The 27,225-nt window shown below is 36.8% G+C and overlaps 1 protein-coding gene across 2 annotated transcripts in view; it reads left to right on the top strand.

Moving 5' to 3' along the window:
- LOC125780337 (ionotropic receptor 75a) overlaps positions 1–27,225 on the top strand; it is a 1,012,909-nt gene that overhangs the window by 776,249 nt on the left and 209,435 nt on the right. For both annotated transcript variants that reach the window (XM_049462532.1, XM_049462534.1), the window contains exon 4: positions 1,720–2,006. In XM_049462532.1, coding sequence (XP_049318489.1) covers positions 1,720–2,006 — 287 coding nt within the window. The remainder of the gene's footprint in view (positions 1–1,719; positions 2,007–27,225) is intronic.

Raw genomic sequence — 27,225 nt, 5'->3', positions numbered from 1 at the left:
AAAATTTGTCGATAAACACATTTCGAACCGAACACTGATTTTGGTAATAAAATTCAATGATTTGCAAGCATTGCTCGTTAGTAAGTCTATTCATGATGAAATGTCAAAGCATACTGAGCATCTTTCTCTTTGACACCATGTCTGAAATCCCACGTGATCTGTCAAATACTAATGCATGAAAATCCTAACCTCAAAAAAATCACCCGTTACATATTTTATATAACTAACCCTATAACTATCTCGATTAATTTTAGGTGATACGTTATACCGCTAGGTGAACAAAACTATAATACTCTGTAGCAACTGGTTGCAAGTGTATAAAAATTACCATATATTGTCAAAAGTGTGCTTAATAACGTAAAAAATAGAAATAAATTCACAAAACAACTATTTTTTTACCATGAGAACTTTACCCCGCCATTAATGGCAAAGCAGGAATAGGAAGAAAAGAGTTTGGCCGTGTCAGTAGCTTCTATCGCTACGAATTGGGTGGGCGCGAGAGCTAATTGATTACTGTTTAATTATTTAATATGGGGCTTCATGTATTTTGTTTTCTTTTTAGTGAACTAACACTGCTTATATCTGTTCCTCTCTATTATCATTTTTCACTTTGACAGCAATATTTATTTATGTAGGTATTTTTGAACAATATTTTTTAAATCAATTTGTTCATACTTTTTTTTTATACATATGTATGCCGTTTTTTTGGACTGACGAATGAAATAAACGAGCGTACGCGATTGCGGTTTCAATACAATTGAATTCTTTATTATAGTTCATTAATCACTTAATCTAAATCGAAAGATAACAGTGCAGACTTGTTGTAACGTATATACATATTTACTAAAATGGGGTACGTATAATTCATTTGGTTACATTAAGTTAAAAAATTAAGATGAGTATTATAATTAGTGTCCGGAAAGTAATAGGACTGATTTCCTTCCGCCATGACTGTACTACGGAGCGTACGCGCATGGATTGGATTAAGTAGAGGTCGTTCCTAACTAACGAACGAACAGTTGTCAGTTGCCTCCGGGCACCTGGAGAATCAGGACAAACATTTTCGCGCGACGTTTCTGTGAGTGGTGCAAGTCGAAAATGCGGCGTTCGTTGGAACAGAGGTACGCGATTAAATTCTGTGTGAAACGATTCTCATTGTCTTTTTTTACATAAAAGGCATCGTACTCCATGAATTCATTCCTCCTGGGCAAACTGTCAACGCCAAGTTTTACATGGAAGTCTTCAAAAGACTCAAATGAAGGGTTAATCGGGTCCGACACGACCCAACTCGCGCCGCCTTTCTTGTGAACAGCTACCTTACCAAGGCCGACATCCCAACGCTAACGCAACCGCCCTACAGCCCAGATGTGGCCATCCGGACATATTTGTTTCCTTTCCTAAAAAGGCCGATGAAAGCCAAGCATTTTGAGACGACAGAGGGCATTCAAGCAGCATGCCCCTCGACTCTCAAGGCTATTCCGGAGAATGCCTTCCGTGCTTGAAAATCCCACTGGCAGCGCTGCACCGACGCAGAACGAGCCTATTTTGAAAGTTTTTTAAGAATTGTAGCGTTTGGTTCAATATATTTTTTTAAATCCACCCAGTTCTATTACTTTCCGAACAAACTATGTATTATTAGGGTATCTTATATAAAATGTATTTTATTATTTTAATAAAAAAATTTTAATATTACAAAATGTATTCTGTTAAACATTTTAGGAAAGTAACTCTCCAGTTGTCGCGCGCTTGATACATAAAAAACTGTTATCATCACGCAAATATTACGATTTACCTGTTTTCACAAATATTAAGACAGCTCTACCTTTTATAAAAGACGGGTCGTATGCTTTTCATTGTGAAGTGGTGGACGCATTTGCAGAAATTGCGAAGAACTTTGAAGCCAAAGAACTTTGTTCATTGCGTGTCATTAAGGGACTTATGGAAATGGAATTGATGAATGGAATAGTACATAAAAATAGCCAATATACTGAGATCTTTCGGTTCACGTAAGTACAAACATTATATATTATATTATATTTTATACTCTAGCCATTACCGTCTTCACCATAAGGGCACGCGGGCCCATGCCCAGTGGGCCCCGAAGTACCGACAATTTCTCTCACACATATTTCTCGGGCATATTACACTTTTTTCACAAATCAGTAATCTTATCGGACGGTATATTTCCGAACGCATCCTACCTAATTTACTAAGTACACCATCTAGCGATCACTCACGCAATCATACCGATTCTAAAGTGAAGCTGCACCGTGTAAACAAGGTCTAACATAAATGTCGACATTGTCTATGGTTGGGGAAATGATAATACATCATTCGGGAGTCCCCCCAACTTTCAGTCTGATAGGAGTGAGTGAGTGGCATTATTTTGTTTCGTTTGATACTGAGATCAATAAACACTGGATTATTTATATAAGGTTTGATATTTAAAATTGAGTTAAATAGACAGAACTTTTGATTTGTTCGTAAGAAGTCCGTGACACTTGTATTCGAAAAGGACCACAGTTTCTCCAAAATATAAATAGTGACTTCTCTGAAACTTCTATAAGTTTTCCAGATTCAAAAGGTAAAACGAAAACTAGGTACTTAACTAAAAACATTTTTATTCGTAAATTGACGAATGGTGAGTCTTTACAAAGAAAATGGCTCCTTTATTCACCAGCAAAGAAATCTGTATACTGTTATTGCTGCCGTCTATTTAATACCACCACTGGTAATGGGCATAATTTAAGTTCTCCTAATGGATATAAAGATTGGAAGCATATAGGTAACTTATTGATAGAGCAGTTTAGAGCACAGGAAATTTATGACGAATTATGTTGCAAGAATGAAAACTACTGGACGAATTGATACTGAGTTTCTGTCCCAATATAATACAGAAATTAACTATTGGAAGAATGCGCTTAGGAGGATTGTTGCAGTAGTGAAATTTTTGGCTTCAAAAGGTCTTGCTTTTCATGACGATAATGAAACATTAGGATCGCAAAATAATGGGAATTATTTGTGATGCTTACAAAACTGCGGAAATCGTAGAAAAAGAAGTACATCATATTTATCGGCAAATATTTGTAATGAATTTATTAATTTAACGGGACAGCAAGTTTTGAAAACCATTATTAGTAGATTCTACGCCAGATCTGTCCCACGTTGACCAACTAACTTTCATAGTTAGATACGTAAAAGACGGACAGCCTATTGAGAGATTTGTGCAATTTTTGCCTATGGATAAACAATAGCAGATTTGAAAGCCTTGATATTCCTATAAAAGATTGTCGCGGGCAGAGCTATGACAATGCATCAAATATGTCTGGAAAGTACTCTGGTGTTCAATCAAGAATAAAAAAAATTTGCGAATTTGCGATTTACGTTCATGTGCGGCACACTCGCTAAATTTAGTGGGTGTGCAGGTTGTTGAGTGTATTACTGAAGCGGTATCATTCTTTCAATTAGCAAAAAATTGTTCAATTTTTTCTCGGCTTCGACAAAACGATGGAAAATTTTGACAGAGCATTTAGGAGCAAATAGAGTCCGTCTCTTTCGAAAACTAGATGGTCTGCGCGTGCCAATGCTATTAATGCTTTGCAAAATGGTTATTTAAATATTTCTGAAGCATTTTCTTCAATCGCAAGTGACACCAATCAACCAGGAGACACTTTGAAACTGCTCTTCTAACGGAAATATGGAATGATCTTTTGGGAATTATGAATAAAACAAGTCTAAGTTTACAGAATAGCACCCTGACCATGGACGTTGTAACGAAACTTTACGAATCTCTGATCAGTTATGTCAATACCGCACGCAATAATTTTGATCAGTACGAAACGGCTGCTAAAGAAAAAAATCCATTTGCTGACTATAAAGATACACTTGAAAGAAAAAAAATTCGCAGCACATCATCAGGAACTACACAGTTGAGAGGCAAGGATATGTTTCGTGTAGATACTCTCATTCCCATAATTGACACATTAAATACACATATAAAAAAAAAACGTTCTGCAGCATACCAAAAAATTTATAGTCGATTTAGTTTTCTTTGTCAGCTAACAACAATTGAATCTGGCGAGTTAATCAAAAAATGCAAAGAATTTTCAGAATTTTATCATGAAGATATACATATATGCAGATGAGCTCAAAACATGTTTTCATTTAAGCCAATATTTAAAAAACACAGCAAGGCAATCAGCGAATTTAAATATTTCAAACTTACATAACCTAATAAAATCAGATAAATTGGAAGAAACTTTTCCAAACGTAGAAATTGCTACTAGAATATTCCTTTGTCTAAAAGTTACCAATTGTAGTGGAGAGCGGTCATTTTCGCAGCTTAAGAGAATAAAAATTGAATTGCGAACAATAATGTTACAAGAACGACCGAGTAGTTTATCAATTAAGTACATAGAAAGTGATATCCTTCAAAAAATTGACTTTAAAGATATAATAGAAATTTTTTCTCAACAGAAATCGCGAAAGAAATCATTATCTTAATATCGTAATCACACACACACACCTACACGCATCATCATTAATGACATTTATATCATACTGTATTTGATTACCTTTATTAAATGTAAAAAAAAATTGTATAAGTCGCTTTTTTTATTTTCAAAAAGGGCCCAAAATTCTTGTGTGCCCAACGGCCGCAGCTTAGTTTAAGACGGCCCTGACTCTAGCATTATAAAAAAGCATTGTTCCTTTGACGGTTATTTGCACGTAAGTACATGTACATTAGGGTGTCCGTTATTTACCAAATTGATTATTTTTGACGAGACGCCCCCTAAACTTTTAGTTTTCCATCTAAAAAAAAATATCAGACCATAAAAAGTCCTTAATTTTCATAATAAACCTTGCCCCAAACACGATACATTTCCCATTGAAATTACATGGGATTTTGCCACTTTTTACAAATATTTTTTTTTTCTCTGGAACTTTCTCGTTTATAGGAATAAAAAAGTCATATTCTTGTACAGAATTGAATGCTCTACAAAAAACGTCCGGACAATTTTTCGATATACTCACCCCTTTAAAAGTTATTCAAGGTTAAACTTCTGTGTAATTTCTGGAATTTTCGAACTTTTACGGAAAATTGAAATTTTTTTTGTAAAATTCAAATGTTTTGTTTGACGTTTTTTGTAGAGCATTCAATTCTGTATAAGAATATGACTTTTTTATTCCTATAAACGAGAAAGTTCCAGAGAAAAAAAATATTTGTAAAAAGTGGCAAAATCCCATGTAATTTCAATGGGAAATGTATCGTGTTTGGGGCAAGGTTTATTATGAAAATTAAGGGCTTTTTATGGTTTGATATTCTTTTTTAGATGGAAAACTAAAAGTTTAGGGGGCGTCTCGTCAAAAATAATCAATTTGGTAAATAACGGACACCCTAATGTACATAGCTAAAAAATCAAGAATACATTATATTATTTATTGCCTGAGACATTGAATGAGCAGGTGTGCAGAAAAAATTTTTTGATGATGGTTATAATTACGTGTGAAATTTATATGCTTTATGGGCTTGTTGTATTTTTCTTGTGATGTGATAGGGATCTCGTTTTACTCTCACTTTCACTGTACTTCAATTTGAAGGATTTTTGGGTTGTACATTTCTTGGGTTTCTTAGTTTTATGAAAAACCTGATATTCAGAAGCTGCTACATAACTGTTATCTGGGGAATAAGCGGGATTATTACACGATTTTACGAACCTCCATTGTGTGGGAAGGGATTTCAAAAGGATTTCAGACGGATGGACAGACCGTCTACTGGAATTCAACTCGTTTTGTCATTCTGTAGAATACTCGTATATAAAATGAGTGCGCTGACAAAAGTAAGCAAAAATTGATAAGGATTTCAAACTTTCCGTTGCCACTCAACCGTATATATCGGGCAATATGTAAGAATATGTACATATATATACGAGTAATGTAATAATATCGATCCACTAATTACCCCAGCTTCCATTTAGCACATTTAATGGTTTTCATTCGATTCGATTCGATTGAATTCCATCGCAACAGTTTATAACATAAGGTTTGGAAATATCTGATCCCTGCAAGTTGCATGGGTATACATTTTTCGGTTGCATCCGAACTTAGCCCTTCCTTTTTTGTTGATAAAGTGCGACTGCTTTTGGAAACATCGGAGTTTTATCGTAATATTTTTCTAGAATTCTTGACACTTCTGGTATGTGCCATATATAAATTGTTAATAAAAAATGCGAGAAATTTTTCGCAATTAACTGAAATAATATTTAATACTGAATTCAAATGTTAATTCAAACATTAATTCAAATGTTAAATAAAAGCTTCAATCCAAAGGTTAATTAAAAAATTTAGTCTCAACTGCACCCTCTGAACATTATCGACGGTATGATCATTTTCCCATTGCCTACTTTGCTAAATAGACTAATTGCTCCCAGTTTCCCAATTGCACCAATGAGAATGCGCCACGTCAGTTTATGCGTAAGCAAGTAGGACTTAAAATATTTGCTCCCGCTCTGCTTATTAGATCAATCACAACGCGCCACGTCGGTTCATACGTAAGCAAGTAGGACTTATAGGCTAGCCAGCGAACAACGCAGAATCGTGGGTCGTGTCAGCTGGCACGACCTATCTTATGGGCGCGCAATGTAACTGAACAGTGAAAAACGCTACTCCCTTCTCTCTGTCGTGACGATGACGTGAGAATCCGCGACATTTGGATTTTGCCGCCGCAAACGTCGCAGCTGATTGCTCTCTCACAACGCAGGGTTGCCAATACCGATATACTGCAGTAATTATCAACTTTTATAATTCAAACTGTTCAATATGTTTGAAATTTTCTTAAAATAACTCAAAATCAGAGTCGAATGCTATCTTATACATAAAAATGAATCGCAAAATGTGTTGGTAAGCGCATAACTCAACAACGCCTGCACCAAACTGTTCCATTCTTTTTCCTAAATGTTCGTTGAGGTTCAAGGATGGTTTTTACGGCAAGAAAATTTCGAACAATTGCCGGAAAACCCCTAAAAACAGCCCTTTTCTTTTTCCCATACAAACGAATGAATGTTTGTTGGTTAGTAACGCTAAGAGAACGGCTGCACCATTATTGATGAAATTTTCAGAGGTTCTACTCTGCAGATTGGGGAAGGTTTGAAAAAAAAAACCGTATGCTTTTCGTGAGGAAAAGTCGGAAAATCGGACAATTCCAAAATGTAACTTTTTTCATACACATTTTTTTCAATTTTTGTTTGTTTTCTTTTTCTATTATTTGAATCGTTCAAACTTGTCGTTTGCTTCAAAAATGTTTGAAAATTATTCAGTGCACACAAAGTGATCAATTACAGATTAAAATTTGTTAGGATGCCACCAAGTGGTCGCACAAATATCGGTCGGCGTTCTTTTTGGCATCAACATACATTAGCAGCCCATGACCGACTACTCCCAGGATGCGATGACACACGTGCGGTATTATGGATCGCGATCAATCAGCAAGCGATCGTCACGATTTCACAGCAATACTTTTCAAACAACAGCTTCGATGGACTTTATCTTGAAGCAACGTATACTATATGGTGCTGTTAGATACTAGATGCACTCTGTTGAGTGGCAAAGAGAGGTTTGCCGCACGCACACATTCTTCTTTGGATGGTGGATGGTGGTTACACCAGATCAAATTGATGAAATCATTCAGTCATGCGGAAATTCCTTATGCAGAGAAAGATCCAGTATTAAACGAAGTGATGAAAACCAATATGGTTCATGGACCTTGCGGCCACCGCAATCCCACTTCGGTTTGTATATCTGTCAATAAATGTACGAAACATTATCCCATTGCTTTCTTTCGGAACCGTAAACTGGAAATGATGGATATCTACACTATCGGCGTCGCTCACCAAACGACAATGGCAGAACATTCAGTATTCAATTTAGAAGAGTGAATATCGAAGTTGACAACACATGGATCGTACTATATTCACCGTTATTGTCTAATTCACATTCAAAAGTCATATCAATGCTGAGTATTGCAGTTTGGTGTAATCGATAAAATACGTTTGTAAGTGCGTAACCAAAGGAAGCAACATGGCAGTTTTTGATCTTGAACGCTACGGTCGATACATGAACTGCACTAAAGCGCTTTGTATGATATTTACTTTTGTAATTCATGAACGTTTTCCGTCTGTTGTGCGTCTCGCAGTTAATTTGGAGAATGGCCAAAGAGTGTATATCAACCCAGGGTATACAGTACCGCCAGTGGAAACACCTCCAGCAACAAAATTAACATTTACGAGTTTTTGCTCAACTTTCGTCAGAGATCCGTTTGCGAGGACATTCGAAAATATCTCGATATTATATATGGAATGCGTGGTCGAAGAAATAATTACGCAGAAAGCAAGGCCAACCAGTAGATGGACATCCAGGTGTGTTATCAACTAATGCATTAGGACGAATTTACCCAATCCACCAGAAAAACGACGATTGTTTCTGCCTTAGATTGCTATTGATAAATGTACGCGGTTCAACTTAATTTGAGTCATTACGTACTGTGAATGATACGGTGTGTGCAACTTTTTGGAAGCAAGGCAGCAATTACAATTGTTGGAAAATGATAATCACTGGAATGCAAATGAAGTTCGCAAACTTTTCGCGATAATCATTTCGACATATCAGCCTTCAAATCCGCATCTATTATGCGATACGAACAAAAATAAAATTGCCGATCAATTCCATCTGCCGTTTATCGATTCACGAAAGATGAACTCATCACGAATATTTATCCGAACATTGGCCAAATTATCGTAACTACGAATCCTTGAGTGTACGTGCAATGACTGCTGCCAAAAATACAGATGTTGGTGACTTAAACTGGAAGATTCAAAGTCAAATTCCGGGAGACTTGCGCTCATACAAATCGATCGATCGTCTTGACAATGAAGACGACGCCGTAAATTATCCAGTGGAATTTCTAAATTCTTTGAAAAGGCTTGGTACGCCACCGCATCATTTGCGTCTCAAAGTTGGATTTATCGTTATTATGTTTCGCAATCTTCGTGCGCCAAAACTGTGTAATGGAGCCCGACTGATAGTGACGCAGTTATCGAATACAAGGGGCCAGAATACTTAATTATATGAATTCCTTTGAGTTCCAACGATTTGCCATTTCAGTTCAAACGTATTCCGTTTCCAGTGAGAATTGCATTTGAGATGACGAACAGGATACAAGGATAGTCGCATAGTATGTGGCATAAATTTGGAAATGCTATGTTTTTCACACGGCCAGATATACGTGGCCTGCTCACGAGTTGAAAAACTATCTTCTCTGTACATTTACACACCGGAACAGAAACCAAAAAATGTTGTTTATCAAGCGTTTATCAAGCGTTACATTGAAAAAAAAAATGATAAATTTAACTTTATTTTCATTTCAAAACAGTTAATTTCACGCAGGACAACGGCTGCGGGGTCAGCTAGTTATTTATAAATATATAAACTTTTTTTAATAGTTTGATTTCAGTTTTGATATTTTATATTGTAAAAAATTGTTATTGAAAACAAAGATGTGCTCAAAACTATATATGCGTATTGGGCAATGGCAACATTGTTCAAATGAAAACAAAGCAAAGATGGCTGATTTCTGCGTTTTTACCACGTTTTTGACTGTGCACACATTTGCCGATAAGGAAGGAAGGGAGTAGCGTTTTTCACTGGCTAGCCTTTTACGAGGATTACGTGAGTCATGCTGCCAGATCGTTCGTAACAATAAATGAACCATGAGGATGAATAATTGTTCTTGTTGATTGGTTGGGTTACAATTGGTATAAAACTGTTTTTATCTAATTTGTCTTGACATCTATTAACTCAAGACGGTTTCTCCGGAGCGGTTCTTTGAGTTACAAGAATAGCCAGAAGTCACATGCAGTCAGGTGAATACGGTGCTTGTTCGATCATATTTGTTGAGTGTTCTGCCAAAATTGAACACAAATACGTTAAACAATTTTGTAAAATTCGACAAACACTACTGAGGTCTACTGACAGCTACTGTAAACACACTCCTTGACAGATCGCGCAAAATTTTGGCATTATAATTAAGGACAGTTGTACCAACGTAGAAAAAAATGTACTTGTCTTCTTGATAAGCGGGAGATGAGAGGGGGAAATGAAGAATGCCCGATGCTTTCTTGACAGGGTGTATTATACACTCATTTGCAAAATCTATTCGTTTCTTTTCATTGACGTCTAAAATTCTGACTATTTCGTGAAACACCTGCATCTCTTACCGAGCGCAATATTTCACGTTTTTCGCACTCTGTTAACTTGCCAGGTCGGCCAAAACGAGGTTTTCATGCAATGGAACCAGTTTTTTCAAAATTTTGTATGATGTACTGCATAGAAGATTGAAACTTTTTCTGGTCAAAAGTGTTCATATGTTTTGTTTTAAGCGTTAAAAAACCTAATTTGCCAGTTACCAGAAAACTTATAAAAAAATTATTTTTTTTGGTACAAACATTTTTAAAACTTTAACATTGTTTGATATCACTACAACTAGTTTCAAATACTAACGAGCAGTTTGATTTGAATAACTTAAAAACATATTACATATGGTATACACGTATAATTAATTCCTTTATATTTTAGCTTCCAACTAAACTATGTAGTTTTTTTCAACATAATCGACTAGAGCGGCATGTGTCTAAAAGGAGAACGAAGCTCTTTGCTTCCCCTGCTTCTTACAAGTATAAATTGCTGAGGTATACTCGCCGTGTCCAGGGTTCGTTACAATAAATTTGTAAATATTGGGGCTCTTCTACGAATCGTACTTAATTTAATTAAATTTACATATATTTTATTTAAAGTTACAAAATTGTCTCCCGCGTTGTAATATCGTCGCCCGAGGAAAGTGCTGTCAGGGTAACGGTTCTATGTGTTTCCGTTAGGACAAAACCGTTTCCCGCTCTGCTGCGCTCCTGGGTGCTAGACGACTTGCTGCTCGATCACGCTCGGCTGCTTCTGCCGGCGCACGCGTAGGCTTCGCTGACAATATCCTTCGGCGTGCGTTGACGCTTCCGTGTTACGACGACCACCCTCGACTATTTATGCCAGCGCTCGTGTAGCCTTCAGTAAGGGTGTCCTGGCGTACACGTTGACACTCCTCTGTTACGACGACTGCGCCCGGCTATTTCTACCAGCGCTCCTGTAAACTTCGATGACGATGTCCTGGCGTATACGTTGACGCTCGCGTGCTACGACGACTACGCTCAGCTACTTCTGCCGGCGCTCGTGTAGGCTTCAATAACGCTGTACTGGTATACACGTTTACGCTCCCTTGCTACGCTGGAGAGGCCTTTTTAACCACTTTTGCCGCGTAAAGATCCCGGATCACGGAAGACTGCGTTAGCGACCTCGATGTTAAAGGTTGAGTTGGTCAGAGGATAAATTCACTACCAAGCTCACCCTTAACAGACGGCGTTCACAAGTCAGGGTACCAAGACTAGCCAGAGGATAAACTCACTGCGTAGTCTGATGCCTAACGTGCGTACGCTGTCACAGTCCCGTGCTGACTGACTGATCATCGGCCATCTAACTCCCCACCAAGCCTGTGCTGCGTGCTAACACATTCGCAACATGTTGCGCTGGGATGGCGTGTGTTGCTGGGACCGCAATATCAAATTGCATAATGGGTCCGCAATATCAAATTGCAATAAACCAGAGCCTATGGATATTGGCAATGCAAATACAAATTTTCAGCGGGATCCATAAAACAATTACCCTATATTATAATAGATACACACATAAGAAAGTTATATTTCATCATTGACACTGGAGCAGAGTTCAGTTTGATCAACCAAAATGTTTGTAACCCGAAATGGAAGAGGGAAGTAGATGTGCAAGTCACAGCAAAGGGAAGAAAAACGAAAGTTAAGAAACTTTGCAGATTCCCAATATTTAAAGAATTTAATGAAAAAGAAGTCATATTTGAATTCCTGGAATGTAATTTTAACAAGAACTTTGACGGACTCATTGGTAAGAATATCTTGACGAAGATAAATGCGATAATAGACTACCCAAACAGAATTATAAAAACAAATAAAACAATACTGACTTTTTATCTAACAAAAGAAGAATAAATATATAATGAAATGAGCTATAAAGACAATGTGGTGGAAATCTTCTGTAATGACATTAAAGATAAATGCGACACAGAATTCGTTGACACCAATCACCTTAACGGTATAAACAAAAATAAACTTATAAATATACTAAAAAGATATAAAAGCGTATTTTACAACGAAGATGATAATTTAACATTTACAAGTTCAACAAATCATAGAATAATAACCAAAAATGATATTCCGGTTTACTCTAAAATCTAGCGATACCCAGAAATACACAAACCGGAAATAGAAAAACAAATAGACCAAATGTTAACCCAAGACATAATTATAGCATCCTCTAGTCCTTACAATAGCCCTATTTAGCTGGTACCAAAGAAGCTGTACGCAACCAATGAACAAAAATGCCGTCTTGTGATCGACTGCAGGAAGTTGAACAGAGTAACTACAGAAGACAGATTTCCAATTTCTAATATAGAGGATATATTTGACAAAGATGCCAATATTTTTCCACTCTCGACTTAGCCAAAGGTTTTCATCAAATTGAAATGGACGAACGCGACATACATAAAACAGCTTTCTCCACTGCAAATGGACATTATGAATTTCTAAGAATGGCCTTCGCATTGCGAAATGCACCGGCAAGGTTTCAAAGGCTAATGAACGATATATTAAAAGAATATATCGGCAAAACTTGCATTGTGTACATTGACGATACGAGTATTCTAGTATTTTCTAGAAGCGTAGAAGAGCACCTAGAATCATTGAGCAAAATTTTAATGATAATAAAAGAAAAAAATCTAAAGATCCAATTAAATAAATGCGATTTCCTAAGATAAAGAACAATTTTCTAAGTCACTTAATTAAAAAAGATGGTATTAAACCAAACCCTCAAAAAGTGGAAGCAATAGAAAAGATTATACTTCCAAGAAGCGTTAAGGAAATAAAAGCATTTTTAGGTATTACGGGATACTATAGGAGATTTATTAAAGATGACTCTAAAATAGCATACCATTTAATAAAATATTTAAAAAAGGGCTCAAAAATAAACATTAATGACCGAGATTACAAAGATTCTTTCTTTAAATTAAAAATGTTGATAAAAAATTACCCCATTATAATCCACCCAGATTTCACAAAAACTTTTACTCTTGTGACAGATGCGAGTAATTTTGCTTTAGGAGCAGCCCTTATGCAAGATAACAAAACAATTTCATTTGCCAGTCGTACTTTTAATGGACATGAGAAAAATTATAGCACTATAGAGAAAGAGTTGTTAGCCATAGTGTGGGCCACTAAATATTTTCGCCCATACCTTTTTGGTCGCAGATTCATCATTAAAACAGATCATCGTTAAATAAAATATAGGAACCTAATTCAAAATTACAAAGATGGAAAATTAAACTCAATGAATTTTATTTCGATATTTTATACATTAAAGGAAAAGAAAATGTAATTGCAGATGGTCTAAGCAGACTAAATTATGAAAATAATAATATGGTAGACTTGAATTTAAATGAAATATTCAATGATGACGACATAGATAATATACATAGTGCAGAAACGGATAGTACATATGTACTTCATAAAAATAACAGAAAATGGAATCAATATATAATATATAAAAATCAACTTATAATTCAAAGATCGCAAAGGCAATCAATAACAAAGAAAATAATACATCAAAGGAAAATAAGAAACATAAAAAAAGAAACATAAAAATGTATATAAATAAAAAGGATTAATCGTAATTTACTGCCCAGATGACAAAAATATTTCTACAAATTCAAGAGTTATATATAAAGTTTTTCACAAATAACGCAAATCTAAAAATAATGAAATCAAACATAATTTTAAAAGATGTAACAGACAAAGGAGACCTCTTAATACTGATAGAAAAGAAACCTCTGGAAACTAATCACAGAGGAATAAATAAAATATTTGAGGAAATAAAAAACACACTACTACCCCAAATTACAAAAAGAAATACAGAAATGCATCAATTATTGTGAAATATCCAATAAGGCGAAGTTCGACAGAAACCCTATCAAACATAGTTTAAATATTACGGAAACTCCTAAAAAACATAATGAAATTGTTCATTTTGATATTTGGTACCCACAAAGCGGCCTAATGTACCTTACAAGCATCGACAAATTAACAAAATATGCAACACCCAAATCACTAAAGAACAGAACATGAATATCAATTGCAAATGCCATAAAGGAAAGAATTCAATATTTAGGCAAACCGGAAACTAAACAAACTCGCGGAAAAATTGTAAAAGCAAAAAGAATGGAGTCATGTGTAGAAGTTCACGCAAGTGAGGAAAGTTCTCTGATCGCCATTCACTTGGGTGTGGCCAGAAACGATTCTTTTACATATCACTCAAGCAGCTCACGACTTCCGGTCTTTGACCAAGTATCCTCTGGGTAGCCTAAGAACACCCGTTTGAAAACGAGCTAAAGTGAGAAGGCGAAACATCCCCTGCATAGGGTTGTGCGCTGGGTTTAGGACCGCCACGTAAAAAACACTCCAACGAATACGCAACAACTGCCTCAAATGAGAAACCCCCCTTTTGATGACGACCATGGCAAACGAATAAAGGACTATGATTTGAGAGCATGCACCTGGAATGTCCGGTCCCTTAATTGGGAAGGTGCCGCTGCCCAGCTGGTTGATGTCCTCGTGAAGTTAAAGGTTGACATCACCGCCGTCCACGAAATGCGATGGACGGGAAAAGGACAGATACAAGTAGGTCCTTGTGGCATTTACTATAGTGGGATGGGATAGATACCGAGAGTTGGAGAGGGAAGCGAGACGCATTTGCAGACAGAAAAAGAAAGATGCCGAAATGGGTGAGTACGAAGAGCTTGATAAGCTGGCCGACAGGGGTAATGCTCGAAAATTCTACGAGAAAATGCGGCGGCTTATAGAAGGTTTCAAGACCGGTGGATTATCTTGTAGAACTCCTAAAGGTGGTCTAGTCGCCGATGCCCAGAGCATACTTAAATTATGGAGGGAACACTTCTACAGCCTGATGAATGGAAGTGAGCGCACAACGCCGAGAGAAGGCGAACCCGATTCCCCAATCGATGACGATGGAGCAGGCGTTTCATTACCCGACCATGAAAAAGTTCGAATAGCAATTGCCAGCCTGAAGAACATCAAAGCGGCAGGGGCCGACGGATTGCCGGCCGAGCTATTCAAACACGGCGGCGAAGAACTGATAAGGAGCAAGCATCAGCTTCTTTGTAAAATATGGTCAGACAAAAGCATGCCCAACGATTGGAATTTAAGTGTGCTATGTCCAATCCTTAAAAAAGGAGACCCCACAATCTGCGCCAAATACTGTGGGATAAGCCTTCTCAACATCGCATATAAGGTTCTATCGAGCGTATTGCGTGAAAGATTGAAGCCCACCGTCAACAAACTGATTGGACCTTATCAGTGTGGCTTTAAACCTGGCAAATCAACAACCGACCAGATATTCACCATGTGCCAAATCTTGGAAAACACCCGTGAAAGGAGAATTGACACACACCACCTCTTTGTCGATTTCAAAGTTGCTTTCGACAGCACGAAAAGGAGCTGCCTTTATACCGCGATGTCTGAATTTGGTATCCCCGCAAAACTAATACGGCTGTGCAAACTGACGTTGAGCAATACCAAAAACTCAGTCAGAATCGGGAAGGACCTCTCCGAGCCGTTCGATACCAAATGATGTTTCAAACAAGACGACTCCCTACCGTGCGACTTTTTCAACCTGCTTCTGGAGAAAATTGTTCGAGCTGCAGAACTTAATCGAGCAGATACAATCCTATATAAGAGTGTACAACTGCTGGCGTATGCCGATGATATTGATACCGCCCCGTAGTTCTGCTTTCTCCAGACTGGACAAGGAAGCAAAACAAATGGGTCTGGCAGTGAACGAGGGTAAGACGAAATATCTCCTGTCATCAAACAAACAGTCGTCGCACTCGCGACTTGGCACTCACGTCACTGTTGACAGTCATAACTTTGAAGTTGTAGATAATTTCGTCTATTTAGGAACCAGTTATAACACCACCAACAACTTCAGCCTGGAAATCCAACGCAGGATTACTCTTGCCAACAGGTGCTACTTCGGACTGAGTAGGCAATTGAGAAGCAAAGTCCTCTCTCGACGAACAAAAACCAAACTCTATAAGTCACTCATAATTCCTGTCCTACTATTTGGTGCAGAGGCTTGGACGATGTCAACAACGGATGAGTCGACGTTGCGAGTTTTCGAGAGAAAAGTTCTGCGAAAGATTTATGGTCCTTTGCGTGTTGGCCACGGCGAATATCGCATTCGATGGAACGATGAGCTGTACGAGATATACGACGACATTGACATAGTTCAGCAAATTAAAAGACAGCGGCTAAGCTGGCTAGGTCATGTTGTCCGTAGGGACGAAAACACTCCAGCTCTGAAAGTATTCGACGCAGTACCCGCCGGGGGAAGCAGAGGAAGAGGAAGACCTCCACTCCGTTGGAAGGACCAAGTGGAGAAGGACACGACTGGCGCGTGTTTGTTAACTCAGCTATAATCGCGCAAGCGTTGTCTACGCCATTTAAGAAGAAGAAGGAAAAGAAAATATAATAAATAATATCAATAAAAAAGAAAAACAGGGTAAACATACAAGATTTTCAGAATAAATATATAAAGAATCATAGAGTTAACAAAGCACAACCAAGATACAAGGGAGTAGACAACTTTAAAGAAGAGGGAAATCGCTTAATATCTAAAGATAAAAAGTTTAAAAAAGCATATAAGACTCAAGTTAAACGAAAATTTAAATTCCAGGATTAATATGGCGAAAATTACGATACTTTTAACGATAATAACAGCAATCAATGGACTTCTACAAATAATTATAAGAAGAAATAAAGTCCATTAAAGCAAAAATAAACACATTAATGCCTATAGGAAATAACAGAAAACGCAGAGGACTATTTAATATTGTGGGAACTACATATAAATGGCTCTTCGGAACAATGGACAATGAAGATAGGGAAAACATACTACAACATTTAGAAACAATAGAGAAAAACAATCACAAGATAATAGGAGCGGTAAATCAACACATATATATAAATGACAACTTCAATAAATCCATTAATACATTAAAAAGAACCATAGAAGACGATAGGACAGAAATAATAAAAGTCTTTGAAAAAATAAATAAATCAAAGGAAAAAATCATAAAACACATGCTTTATACCGATCAGATGCTTAAACTTAAACACTTAGAAAATAAAATTGAACAAATTCAAGAAAACATAGCTTCAGCAAAGCATAATATACTACAGTATATTATCAAGAGAAGAAATTGAAAGATTCAATATTGACATTTTTAAAGGAAGAGACAGGACTCCTTTCATATAAAGATGACGCATTACTTTCAGCTATAAAAATACCAATTACACACTTTAAAGCAGATCTAATACTAATAACGCCAATAGCTAATAGGCAACATTTTGAAATGATAGGAAAACAGAAATATACAATTACAATAGGAAACAAAATATATAAATACAGTACACTCGCGGTAACGTGAACTATTAAAAACCGAGCGTGTTTACGTTTGCGAGGTTGTTCACGTTTCCGAAGGTATAATTTTTAAAATTTTTCAAATAAATTAAACATGTGTTTTAACTCAAATTCATTTATTTTTATTTTATTTCAGATTGTAAAAACATGTAATTTATATGTTTAGGTTTTGTTAAGAAAAAAAATACCTATTGAAATTATTGGAAAAAATGGGTCATCTTTTTTTGGATTTTCTTTTTTTTGCAAATTGCTGAACACGGCTTTTTCGCGGAGACGTTTAAGTACGCTGATATATGTTGGACTTATATTTTCAACTTCCGCCCATTCCAAAGCTTTATTAAAAATGTTGATTGCTTCACTAGGCTTTATTCTTGTATGTGGTCTTTCCAGATTACTATCCTCGCTTTCACTTTCATCACTACCTTGTTCGTTTCGGTTGAGTTAGGAAAATCTTCAGTCCATTCATTGATATCAGCAATTGAAAAACTAACCTGCAAATACACAATTTAAATCAAATGAGTTATTGGATGGAAGAAAAGGTTCAAACCTCTGGATTAATTGAATGAAGCAGTTCTATTGCGCGTTCTTGTTGGCAGTTAATTGGTAAACAAATCCTTTCTCTCAAAGTAGGTAATGGAATATCCACATCACAGTCTTTTTCATCTTCTATAGAGCTTAAAATGTTCGTCCAGCATTTTGCTATTGCTTCCTTTTCAAGACGTTGCCAAGCTAAATCTAAATAGCCAATAGCGTCTCTTAACGTCAATTTTTTTTAGGGCTTTAATAACATCAGTCCCTGTGGCTACAATTGATGCCAAAAGACTATTTCTGTAGAAAAGTTTTGTAAGTCGTATGGCATTTTGATCCATTGGCTGTATGAGTGGAGTGACATTAGGTGGCATAAACATTGCAGTTATTAACTCGTCATCTGATCTCAATTCATTTTCGGGAGGATGAGATGGAGCATTGTCTATCAATAGCAGAGCTTTATTGGGCAATCCTTGATCTTTTAAAAATTTCCTGACCTCCAATAATAAGAAATACACATGTAAAAGTTTGAAATCACTCAAACTGATTTTTTAACCTGTGGTACAAACGAATGGTGAAACCAATGTTTAAAAATGGCAGCCGTCATCCATGACGACTTGGAGCAATTGTAGTCAACAGGAGAATCAAAATTTAAAAAAAAAACGAGGAGTTTTTGCCTTTCCAATAACAAGAAGTTTAACTTTATGCACCCCTGTTGCGTTTATACAAGCCAGAAAAGTGACACGCTGTTTTTCCGTTTTTCTTCCAGGAGCATTTTTTTCTTGTGAGGATACGTATGTTCTGTCAGGTAGCAGCTTCCAAAATAGTCCCAATTCGTCTGCATTATATATTTGATCGTGCGACAGACCTAGCTCTTTAATTTTAGCTTGCAGCTTGTTTTTGAAAGGGTCCACAAGTTCAGGTCTAGAAGATAACTTTTCTCCACTTACTTATTTTAATAAAACGCACACCATAACGCTTCTTAAAGCGTTGCAACCATCCATCACTCGCATTAAAATCGCAAATTGTTGATTTTGCAACACTGTACTGGTTTGCTAGGCTGGTTACGCTTGATCCTCCTTTTAATTTTTCTATTACATCAACTTTTTCCTTTAAAGACAAGTATTTTGGTCGTTTTTGCGACATTTTTCACGAGTAACTTTAGATTAGATCATGCAAAGTCAGCAACGCGCACTAATTTTAATGCCAATCCACATCGATCCATCCCAGTATACTCATAAGCAATAATTTACGGGTATTCCCCATTTTATAAAAACGATTCGCATAACTAACATACATATGCATGCATATAGAAAAGAAAATAACGTTTTAAATGCATTTTAAATTTGTTCACGTTATAGCGCTTTCTCACCGTGTTCACGCTACCGAGTAGTCAGTGTAAAAAAAATTATGTTCATGTTAGCCGGTGTTCACACAAGGCGGTGTTTTTGTTACCGCGAGTCTACTGTATGTATACAAAAGGAGCACATTTCGAATACTTAAAAAAAATTAACGTTTGTCCGTTTAACTAATGTAAATACTATCCAGATTAAAAATGCATACAAAATAAAAATGAAACAAGATTGTGACAATAGAGAAATTGTACTCGAGGGAAATGCATTAATAAATTTTTATAATTGTAAAGTTGAGATAAAAATTAAATCATTCCAAAACCAAAAAGTTATTGTAGAAGAAAGATATATTTCCCTGAAAAAGAAACTGATGTATTATAGTTTGAAAAAGTAATACATTTCTCAGAGATAATAATAAATAAAGAAAAAAATATTAACAAATTGGAAGAATTAAAAATACACAAAAATGTAAACTATGGCATAAGCATACTAATAATATTATTAATAGTAATGGAAATACGAATTTAAATGTAGAGCTACAAATTCAACATCTTTCAAATGAGGAAAACACAAGAAAAATAATTGGTCCAATGTCAAGCTCAAAACTATAACTATACTTTTATAATCACTAGTAATAATAAGAAAACTTGGTAGCAATCAATATTAGATATACAATGGAGACCATTGAATCTAGGGGTGGAAGAGTCACATATTGACATACATACACCCAACAATAAATAATAAAACATTATCCACTTCAAGAAAGATTTGGAAACCTGAACTCTTTCTTGAAATAAGAGAAGAATGCTTACACATTTTCTGCTGATAAAACAAATTCTTCTGGCATGCATGCAGATGTGTGTATGTATGTAAGTAAATATGTATAAACTCATGTATAAGTGCCTGCGCGTACTTCAAAATAGAATATAAGCAACAAATTGAAATAAAGAAAAATTCAGTTGAAGTATAGAACTAAGCAAAAAAGCTCGTTTCTTTTATTTTAACTCCGAAGTGGAAATAAAGAGCCTAGCAAAAAAGCTTGAGTTCTTTACAACACCAAAACTATATACATATGTATATCTGTCGATTCATATTCTCCTTCACACACTCTGCACTTTGCCAGCCACAAATGCTAGCGCTGAACGATGATTCTGAACAACGGTATTCCCGAAAAGATTGAACGGCTTAGCACTCCTCAACATAAACTAGGATTATACCAGAAGAAATATTAGAAAGATTTAGTAAAATGTGCAAACACCGTATTGATTTTGTGCTGTAAATTAAATGTTGAAATATGTATAAAAAATAAAAATTTAGTTTAAAGTTAAACACTTCTCAAATCAATTACAAAGTCATAAAGTTCCCCCGCCAAAATTCTACGCTGGATCCGCCCCTGCGTTTGGTGCTAACGGTAAGTCTCTTGTTGCAGAATATAGAAAAGTGGACCTAAGACACTTCCGTGCACAACTCCTGCTTCAATTTCCTTAGTTTGGAGAATTAATTCCTCGTTTTACACGGAAAAATCTCACGGTGATATACAATTCTGAAAAAGCACAATACACAATCGGAAGACATGATTTTAATTTTTGCTCGTCAAACGCTTGTGCAACGTTAAGAAATACAGCTAAGAAACTAGAAAGAGCTAAGTCCGAAAATGAAATTAGAACACGATAATATTACTCCAAAAATGCTAACTGTTTTACCAAATATTGCTGTAACAGCGCTCTCCTTGCTCTTTAATGTAATACTTGGAATCGGTTAATATCCAATTTCATGGAAAAAGTCGCAGATCATCATGATAGACAAATTTGGGAAAGATCAATGTCGTCGTATATCTTATACAGCTCATCGTTACATCGATTGCCACCATAACTCTTTCGCAGAACTTTTCTCTCGAAAACTCGCAACGTCGACTCATCCGTTGTTGACATCATCCAAGCCTCTGCACCAAATAGCAGGACGGGAATTATGAGTGACTTATAGAGTTTGGTTTTTGTTCGTCAAGAGAGGACTTTGCTTTGCAAAGTAGCACCTGTTGGCAAGGGTTATCTTGCGTTGGATTTCCAGGCTGACATTGTTGGTAGTTGGGTGTTTATGCTGGTTCCTAAATATACGAAATAATCTACAACTTCAAAGTTATGACTGTTAACAGTGACGTGAGAGCCAAGTCGCGAGTGCGATGACTGTTTGTTTGATGGCAGGAGGTATTTCATCTTGCCTTCATTCACTGCCAGATCCACTTGCTTTGCTTCCTTGTCCAGTCTGGAGAAAGCAGAACTAACGGCGTGGGTGTTGAGGCCGATGATATCAATATCATCGGCATACGCCAGCAGCTGTACACTCTTATAAAAGATTGTACCCGCTCTATTAAGTTCTGCAGCTCGAATTATTTTCTACAGCAGCAGATTAAAGAAGTCGTACGATTAAGAGTCGCCTTGTCTGAAATTTCGTTTGGTATCGAACGGCTCGGAGCTGTCCTTCCCGATCCAGGCGGAGCTTTTGGTGTTGCTCAAAGTCAGTTTACACAGTTAGTATTGCAGGGATACAAAAACAGACATCGCGGCATAAAAGCAGCTCTTTTCGTGCTGTGCAAAGCAACTTTGAAATCGACGAAGAGGTGGTGTGTGCCGATTCTCCTTTCACGGTTCTTTTCCAAGATTTGGTGCATGGCGAATATCTGGTCGGTTGTTGATTTTCCAGGTCTAAAGCCACACTGATAAGGTCCAATCAGTTTGTTGACGGTTGGCATTAATATTTTACTCAATACGCTCCATAGAACCTAATACGCGATGTTGAGAAGGCTTTTCCCACGGTTGTCGGTGCAGATTGTAGGGTCTCCTTTTTTGTGAATTGCTCAGAGCGCACTTAAATTCTAATCGTTGGGCAGGCTTTCGTCCGACCAAATTTTACAAAGAAGCTGATGCATGCTCCTTATCAGTTCTTCGCCGCCGTGTTTGAATAGCTCGGCCGGTAATCCGTCGGCGCGTGCCGCTTTGTTGTTCTTCAGGCGGGCAATTGCTATTCGAACTTCTTCGTGGTCGGGTAATGGAACGTCTGCTCCATCGTCATCGATTGGGAATCGGGTTCGCCTTCTCCGGGCGTTGTGCGTTCACTGCCGTTCATCAGGCTGGAGAAGTGTTCCCTCCATAATTTATGTATGCTCTGGGCATCGGTGACTAGATCACTTTGGGGGTTCTACAAGGTAATGCTCCGGTCTTGAAACCTTCTTTAAGCCGCCGCATGTTTTTGTAGAAATTTCGAGCATTACGCCTGTCGGCCAGCTTATCAAGCTGTTCATGCTCACTCGTTTCGGGTTTTTTCTTTTCCTGTCTGCAAATGCGTTTGCTTCCCTCTTCAACTCTCGGTATCTATCCCATCCCGCACGTGTTGTGGTCGATCGTAACGTTGTGAGGTAGGCAGTCTGTTTTCTCTCCTCTGCGACACGGCACTCTTCGTCGTACCAGCTGTATGTAAGGAGTTTGAAATGCCGTTCCACAGTTCCCTTATACCGAGTTGTTGACGTGTGCTCTCAGAGAGCAGGAGTGCAAGTCCAGTAGAAAATCGTTCAGCTGTCTGTTGGGATTACAGCTTCTTGACGTCGAACCTTCCTTGTGTTGTTAACGTGCTTTTTTGCTGCACAGAAATATGGTCCATCTTCGACACGAAACAGCCGCATATATTATCATAAAAGCACAGTAAACTGTAAACTACTATTTGAATTCGTGAAATAAACTCAATTTATTAGTTTATAATGAAAAGATTCAAATATTTTCCAGTATCATTATTCTACTGATTCTACTAAAACTTTTTACTATTAGCATATACATTTGGGGTACTCACAACCTGTCGTAAAGCATCGTAAAATCGTAAAATTATAAATTTTTACACTTGTTTAAAAAAATTGTTGTTGGATTTCATACAAAAATGAGTTTACACATTTACAATTTTCAATGCTATGTTTTCGAATCGTTATAACTTACAACTTTATGAGACTTGTGAATTGCACAATTAAGTTTATTTCATGAATTAACATTTTTTTTTTACAATACTTTTTGGCAATTTTTTTTATGTTGCCACCTTCCATTCGAAAAGAAGTACGCCACAAGATCGCGATAATATATCTTCTTAGTTTGATCGTCGGATTACACTATTATTGCCAAAAGTCCCACCTCTGTCCCATTGATTTTCTAAACGAGCTAACCCGTCTACAGCCCTCACTAGGGTCAGAACAAACAGTGATATTGCCCAGCGCCGAAGACTTATAGTCCCTCGTAATCAACACATCACGCTTGAGGCACTTTTCTCTAACTTACGGGCTTCTCTTTATCGTCAACAGGGATACTCAACGCCGTCGTTAACACGCTACAACAGCTACAGCGCCTTCTAGGCAAGTAATTAGCCTAAAGTTACTCCAACTACCATATACTACATACATATAAAGATTTTCGGTTCTTTATAAAATTGCTTGAAAATATGTTCTCTAGTACATTATATCTGAGCAATGTTAAAGATTAATGTATTATAACCAACACAAAATGAGGGATGATCAAAATGTGTCATGAAATTATATGGACAAATTTTCTTAAAAGTTATGAAATTATATTAATTGTTATCAATAGTATACACCTTCTTCTTCTTCTTTACAGGCGTAGAAACCGCTTTTGCGGTAATAGCCGAGTTAGCAACAGCGCGCTAGTCGTTTCTTCATTTAGCAAGGTGGCGCCAATCGGAGATTCCAAGCCAAACCAAGTCTTCCTCTTACTCTGCTTCCCTGAGAGGGTACTGTATCAAATACTTTCAGAGCTGGAGTGCTTTCGTCACGACCTAGCCAGTCTCTTAATACGTTGAAGTATGTCAATATCGTTGTATATCTCATACTCTCCGTGCCAAACGTGCAAAGAACCGTAAATCTTTCGCAGAACCTTTCTCTCGAAAATTCGTAACGTCGACTTGTCAGATGTTGTAATCGTGCATGCTTCTGCACCAAATAGCAGGACGGGAATAATAAGTGACTTATAGAGTTTTGTTTTTGTTCGCCGAGAGAGAACTTTACTTCTCAATTGCCTACTTAGTCCGAAGTAGAAGAATCAAGTGGAATAAAAAATTTGTTATATGGGAAATATGCGACATTGTACTATGATTTCGTTCATCATCCAAATCCACTTTTAATCCCGCTCCCATAAAGGTCTCTCATACCATCGCCAAGATAAAACTTAATGTCTCTGGCGTATTTATTTATGGATTTTTTGCGCTTTAAATAGTTTTTGACAGTAACGCTATATGGGTAGTGAGCGAGGTTAACTTCCAATTTCATTCATTTCCACGCTGTCGATAGAAGTTCTTATAGTATTATATCTTAAATTACAGACAGACAGTCATCCGTATTTCTACTCAACTTTCCATCCTGATCATTTATGTTTATCTTATATATAAAAATGAATCGCAAAATGTGTTGGTAAGCGCATAACTCAACAACGCTTGGACCAATTTTGCCAATTCTTTTTTAAAAATGTTCTTTGAGGTTCAAGAAAGGTTTTTACGGCAAGAAAAATTCGAATAATTGACGGAAAGCCCTTTAAACCAGCCCTTTTCTTTTTTCCATACAAACGAATGAATGTTTGTTTATTAGTAACGCTGAGAGAACGACTGAACCAATCTTGATGAAATTTTCAGAGAATGTTCTGTGGAATTTGGGGAAGGTTTAAAAATAAACAAAACCTGTATGCTTTTTGTGAGGAAAAGTCGGAAAATTGGACAATTCCAAAAAATTACATTTTTCCATACACATTTTTTTTTCAATTTTTTTGCTCTGTTTTTCAATTATTTGAATCTATCAAATTTGTCGTTTGTTTCAAATATTTTTGAAAATTATTCAGTGAAAATGTTGCGTGTGTTGCACACATAGTGATCAATAACAGATTGAAATTTGCTACGGTCTGCGTTCTTTTTGGCTTCAACTTACATTAGCAGCCCAAGGCACATGACCGAGTACTCCCAGGATGCGATGACATACGTGCGGTATTATGGATCGGGGTCAATTAGCAAGCGATCGTCACGATGTCACACCACGACTTCTGCTTTATCTTGAAGCAACGTATATGTGGTGCTGTTAGATGCTAGATGTACTCTTTTGAGAGGCAAAAGAGAGGTTTGCCGCACGCATACATTTTTCTTTGGATGGTGGATGGTGGTTACACTAGATCAAATTGATGGAACCATTTCTGCGGAAATTCCTGATCCAGAGAAAGAGCCAGTATATACGAAGTGGGAAACCAGTATGGTTCATGGACCTTGCATCCACTACAATCCCTTTTCGGTTTGTACATCTGACAATAAAAGCACGAAACACTATCCATGTTCTTTTCTCTCGGAAACACAAACTGAAAATATCCACTCTATCGGCATCGCTCACCAGATAACAATGCAAGAACATTCAGCATTCCCCACTGGTGTTTAATTCACATTCAAAACTCATATCAATATTGAGTATTGCAGTTTGGTGAAATCTATAAAATGCGTTTGTAAATACGTCACCAAAGGAAGCAATACGATACGGTCGAAACGTGAACTGCAATAAAGCTCTTTGTACGATATTTACTTTTGCAATTCATAAACGTTTTCTGACTGTCGTGCGTCTTGCATTTGATTAGGAGAATGGCCAAAGAGTGTATTTCAACCCAGAGAATACATTACAGCCAGTAGAAACACCGCCAGCAGCAAAATTAACATTTAGTAGTTTTTTCTCAACTTTCGTCAGTGATCCTCAGTAGATGCTCATCCAGGTGTGTTATCAACTAATGCATTAGGACGAATTTACACAATCTACCCGAAAAACGACGATTGTTTCTACCTTCGATTGCTATTGATTAATGAACGTGGTTCAACTTCATTTGAATCATTGCGTACAGTGAATGGTACGGTGTCTTCGAGTTTTGGAGAAGTAAACCAGCAGTTACAATTGCTGGAAAATGTCAATCACTGGAATGCAAATGAAGTTCGCACACTTTTCGCGATAATCATTTCGACATATCAGCCTTCAAATCCGCACCTATTATGGGATACGAACAAAAATATCATTGCCGAAGACATTTTACACCGTCTTCGCTAAAACTTGGAAATGGGTCAATTACGGGTGATACTTCCGGTGGTTTGATATTAATTTCATTCGCCGCTTATCAATTCACGAAAGATGAACTCAACCCGAATGTTCGGCCATTGCCAAAATATCGTAACTACGGTTCCTTAAGTGCACGCGCAATGTTAACTGTCAAAAATACCGATGTTGTTGACTTAAGGGGGTATTCTACTCTAGAATTTTGAAAAATTCGATTTTTTTTTCATATATTTAAAGTTTAGACCCTTAAGAACATATCCCCCAAAGGATTTTTAAAAATTAAAATTATTTTAAGAGCTACAGTTACTTTAGTGACGCAGTACCTAGGCCGGTTCGGCCGTATCGAATTTTTTAAACGCGTTTTTCTCGAAACTACTTTTTTCACACGGTACCGGCATTACCTTAAGTTCTATACAACCGATTTATTTGAAATTTTGTGTGAACCATCTTTATATAATCCTTTACCTTTTATCTTTATATAATCCTTAATCCTTTGTTTTTAATATTTAAAAAAACTCAGGAATTTCAAAAAAAGCACCTATCTTTCCCCCC

This window comes from Bactrocera dorsalis, chromosome 1 (assembly GCF_023373825.1).
Source record: "Bactrocera dorsalis isolate Fly_Bdor chromosome 1, ASM2337382v1, whole genome shotgun sequence".
Classification (NCBI taxonomy): Eukaryota; Metazoa; Arthropoda; class Insecta; order Diptera; family Tephritidae; genus Bactrocera; species Bactrocera dorsalis.
The sequence above is the reverse complement of the archived record's forward strand: the minus strand, read 5'-3'. Positions and strand labels throughout refer to the sequence as shown.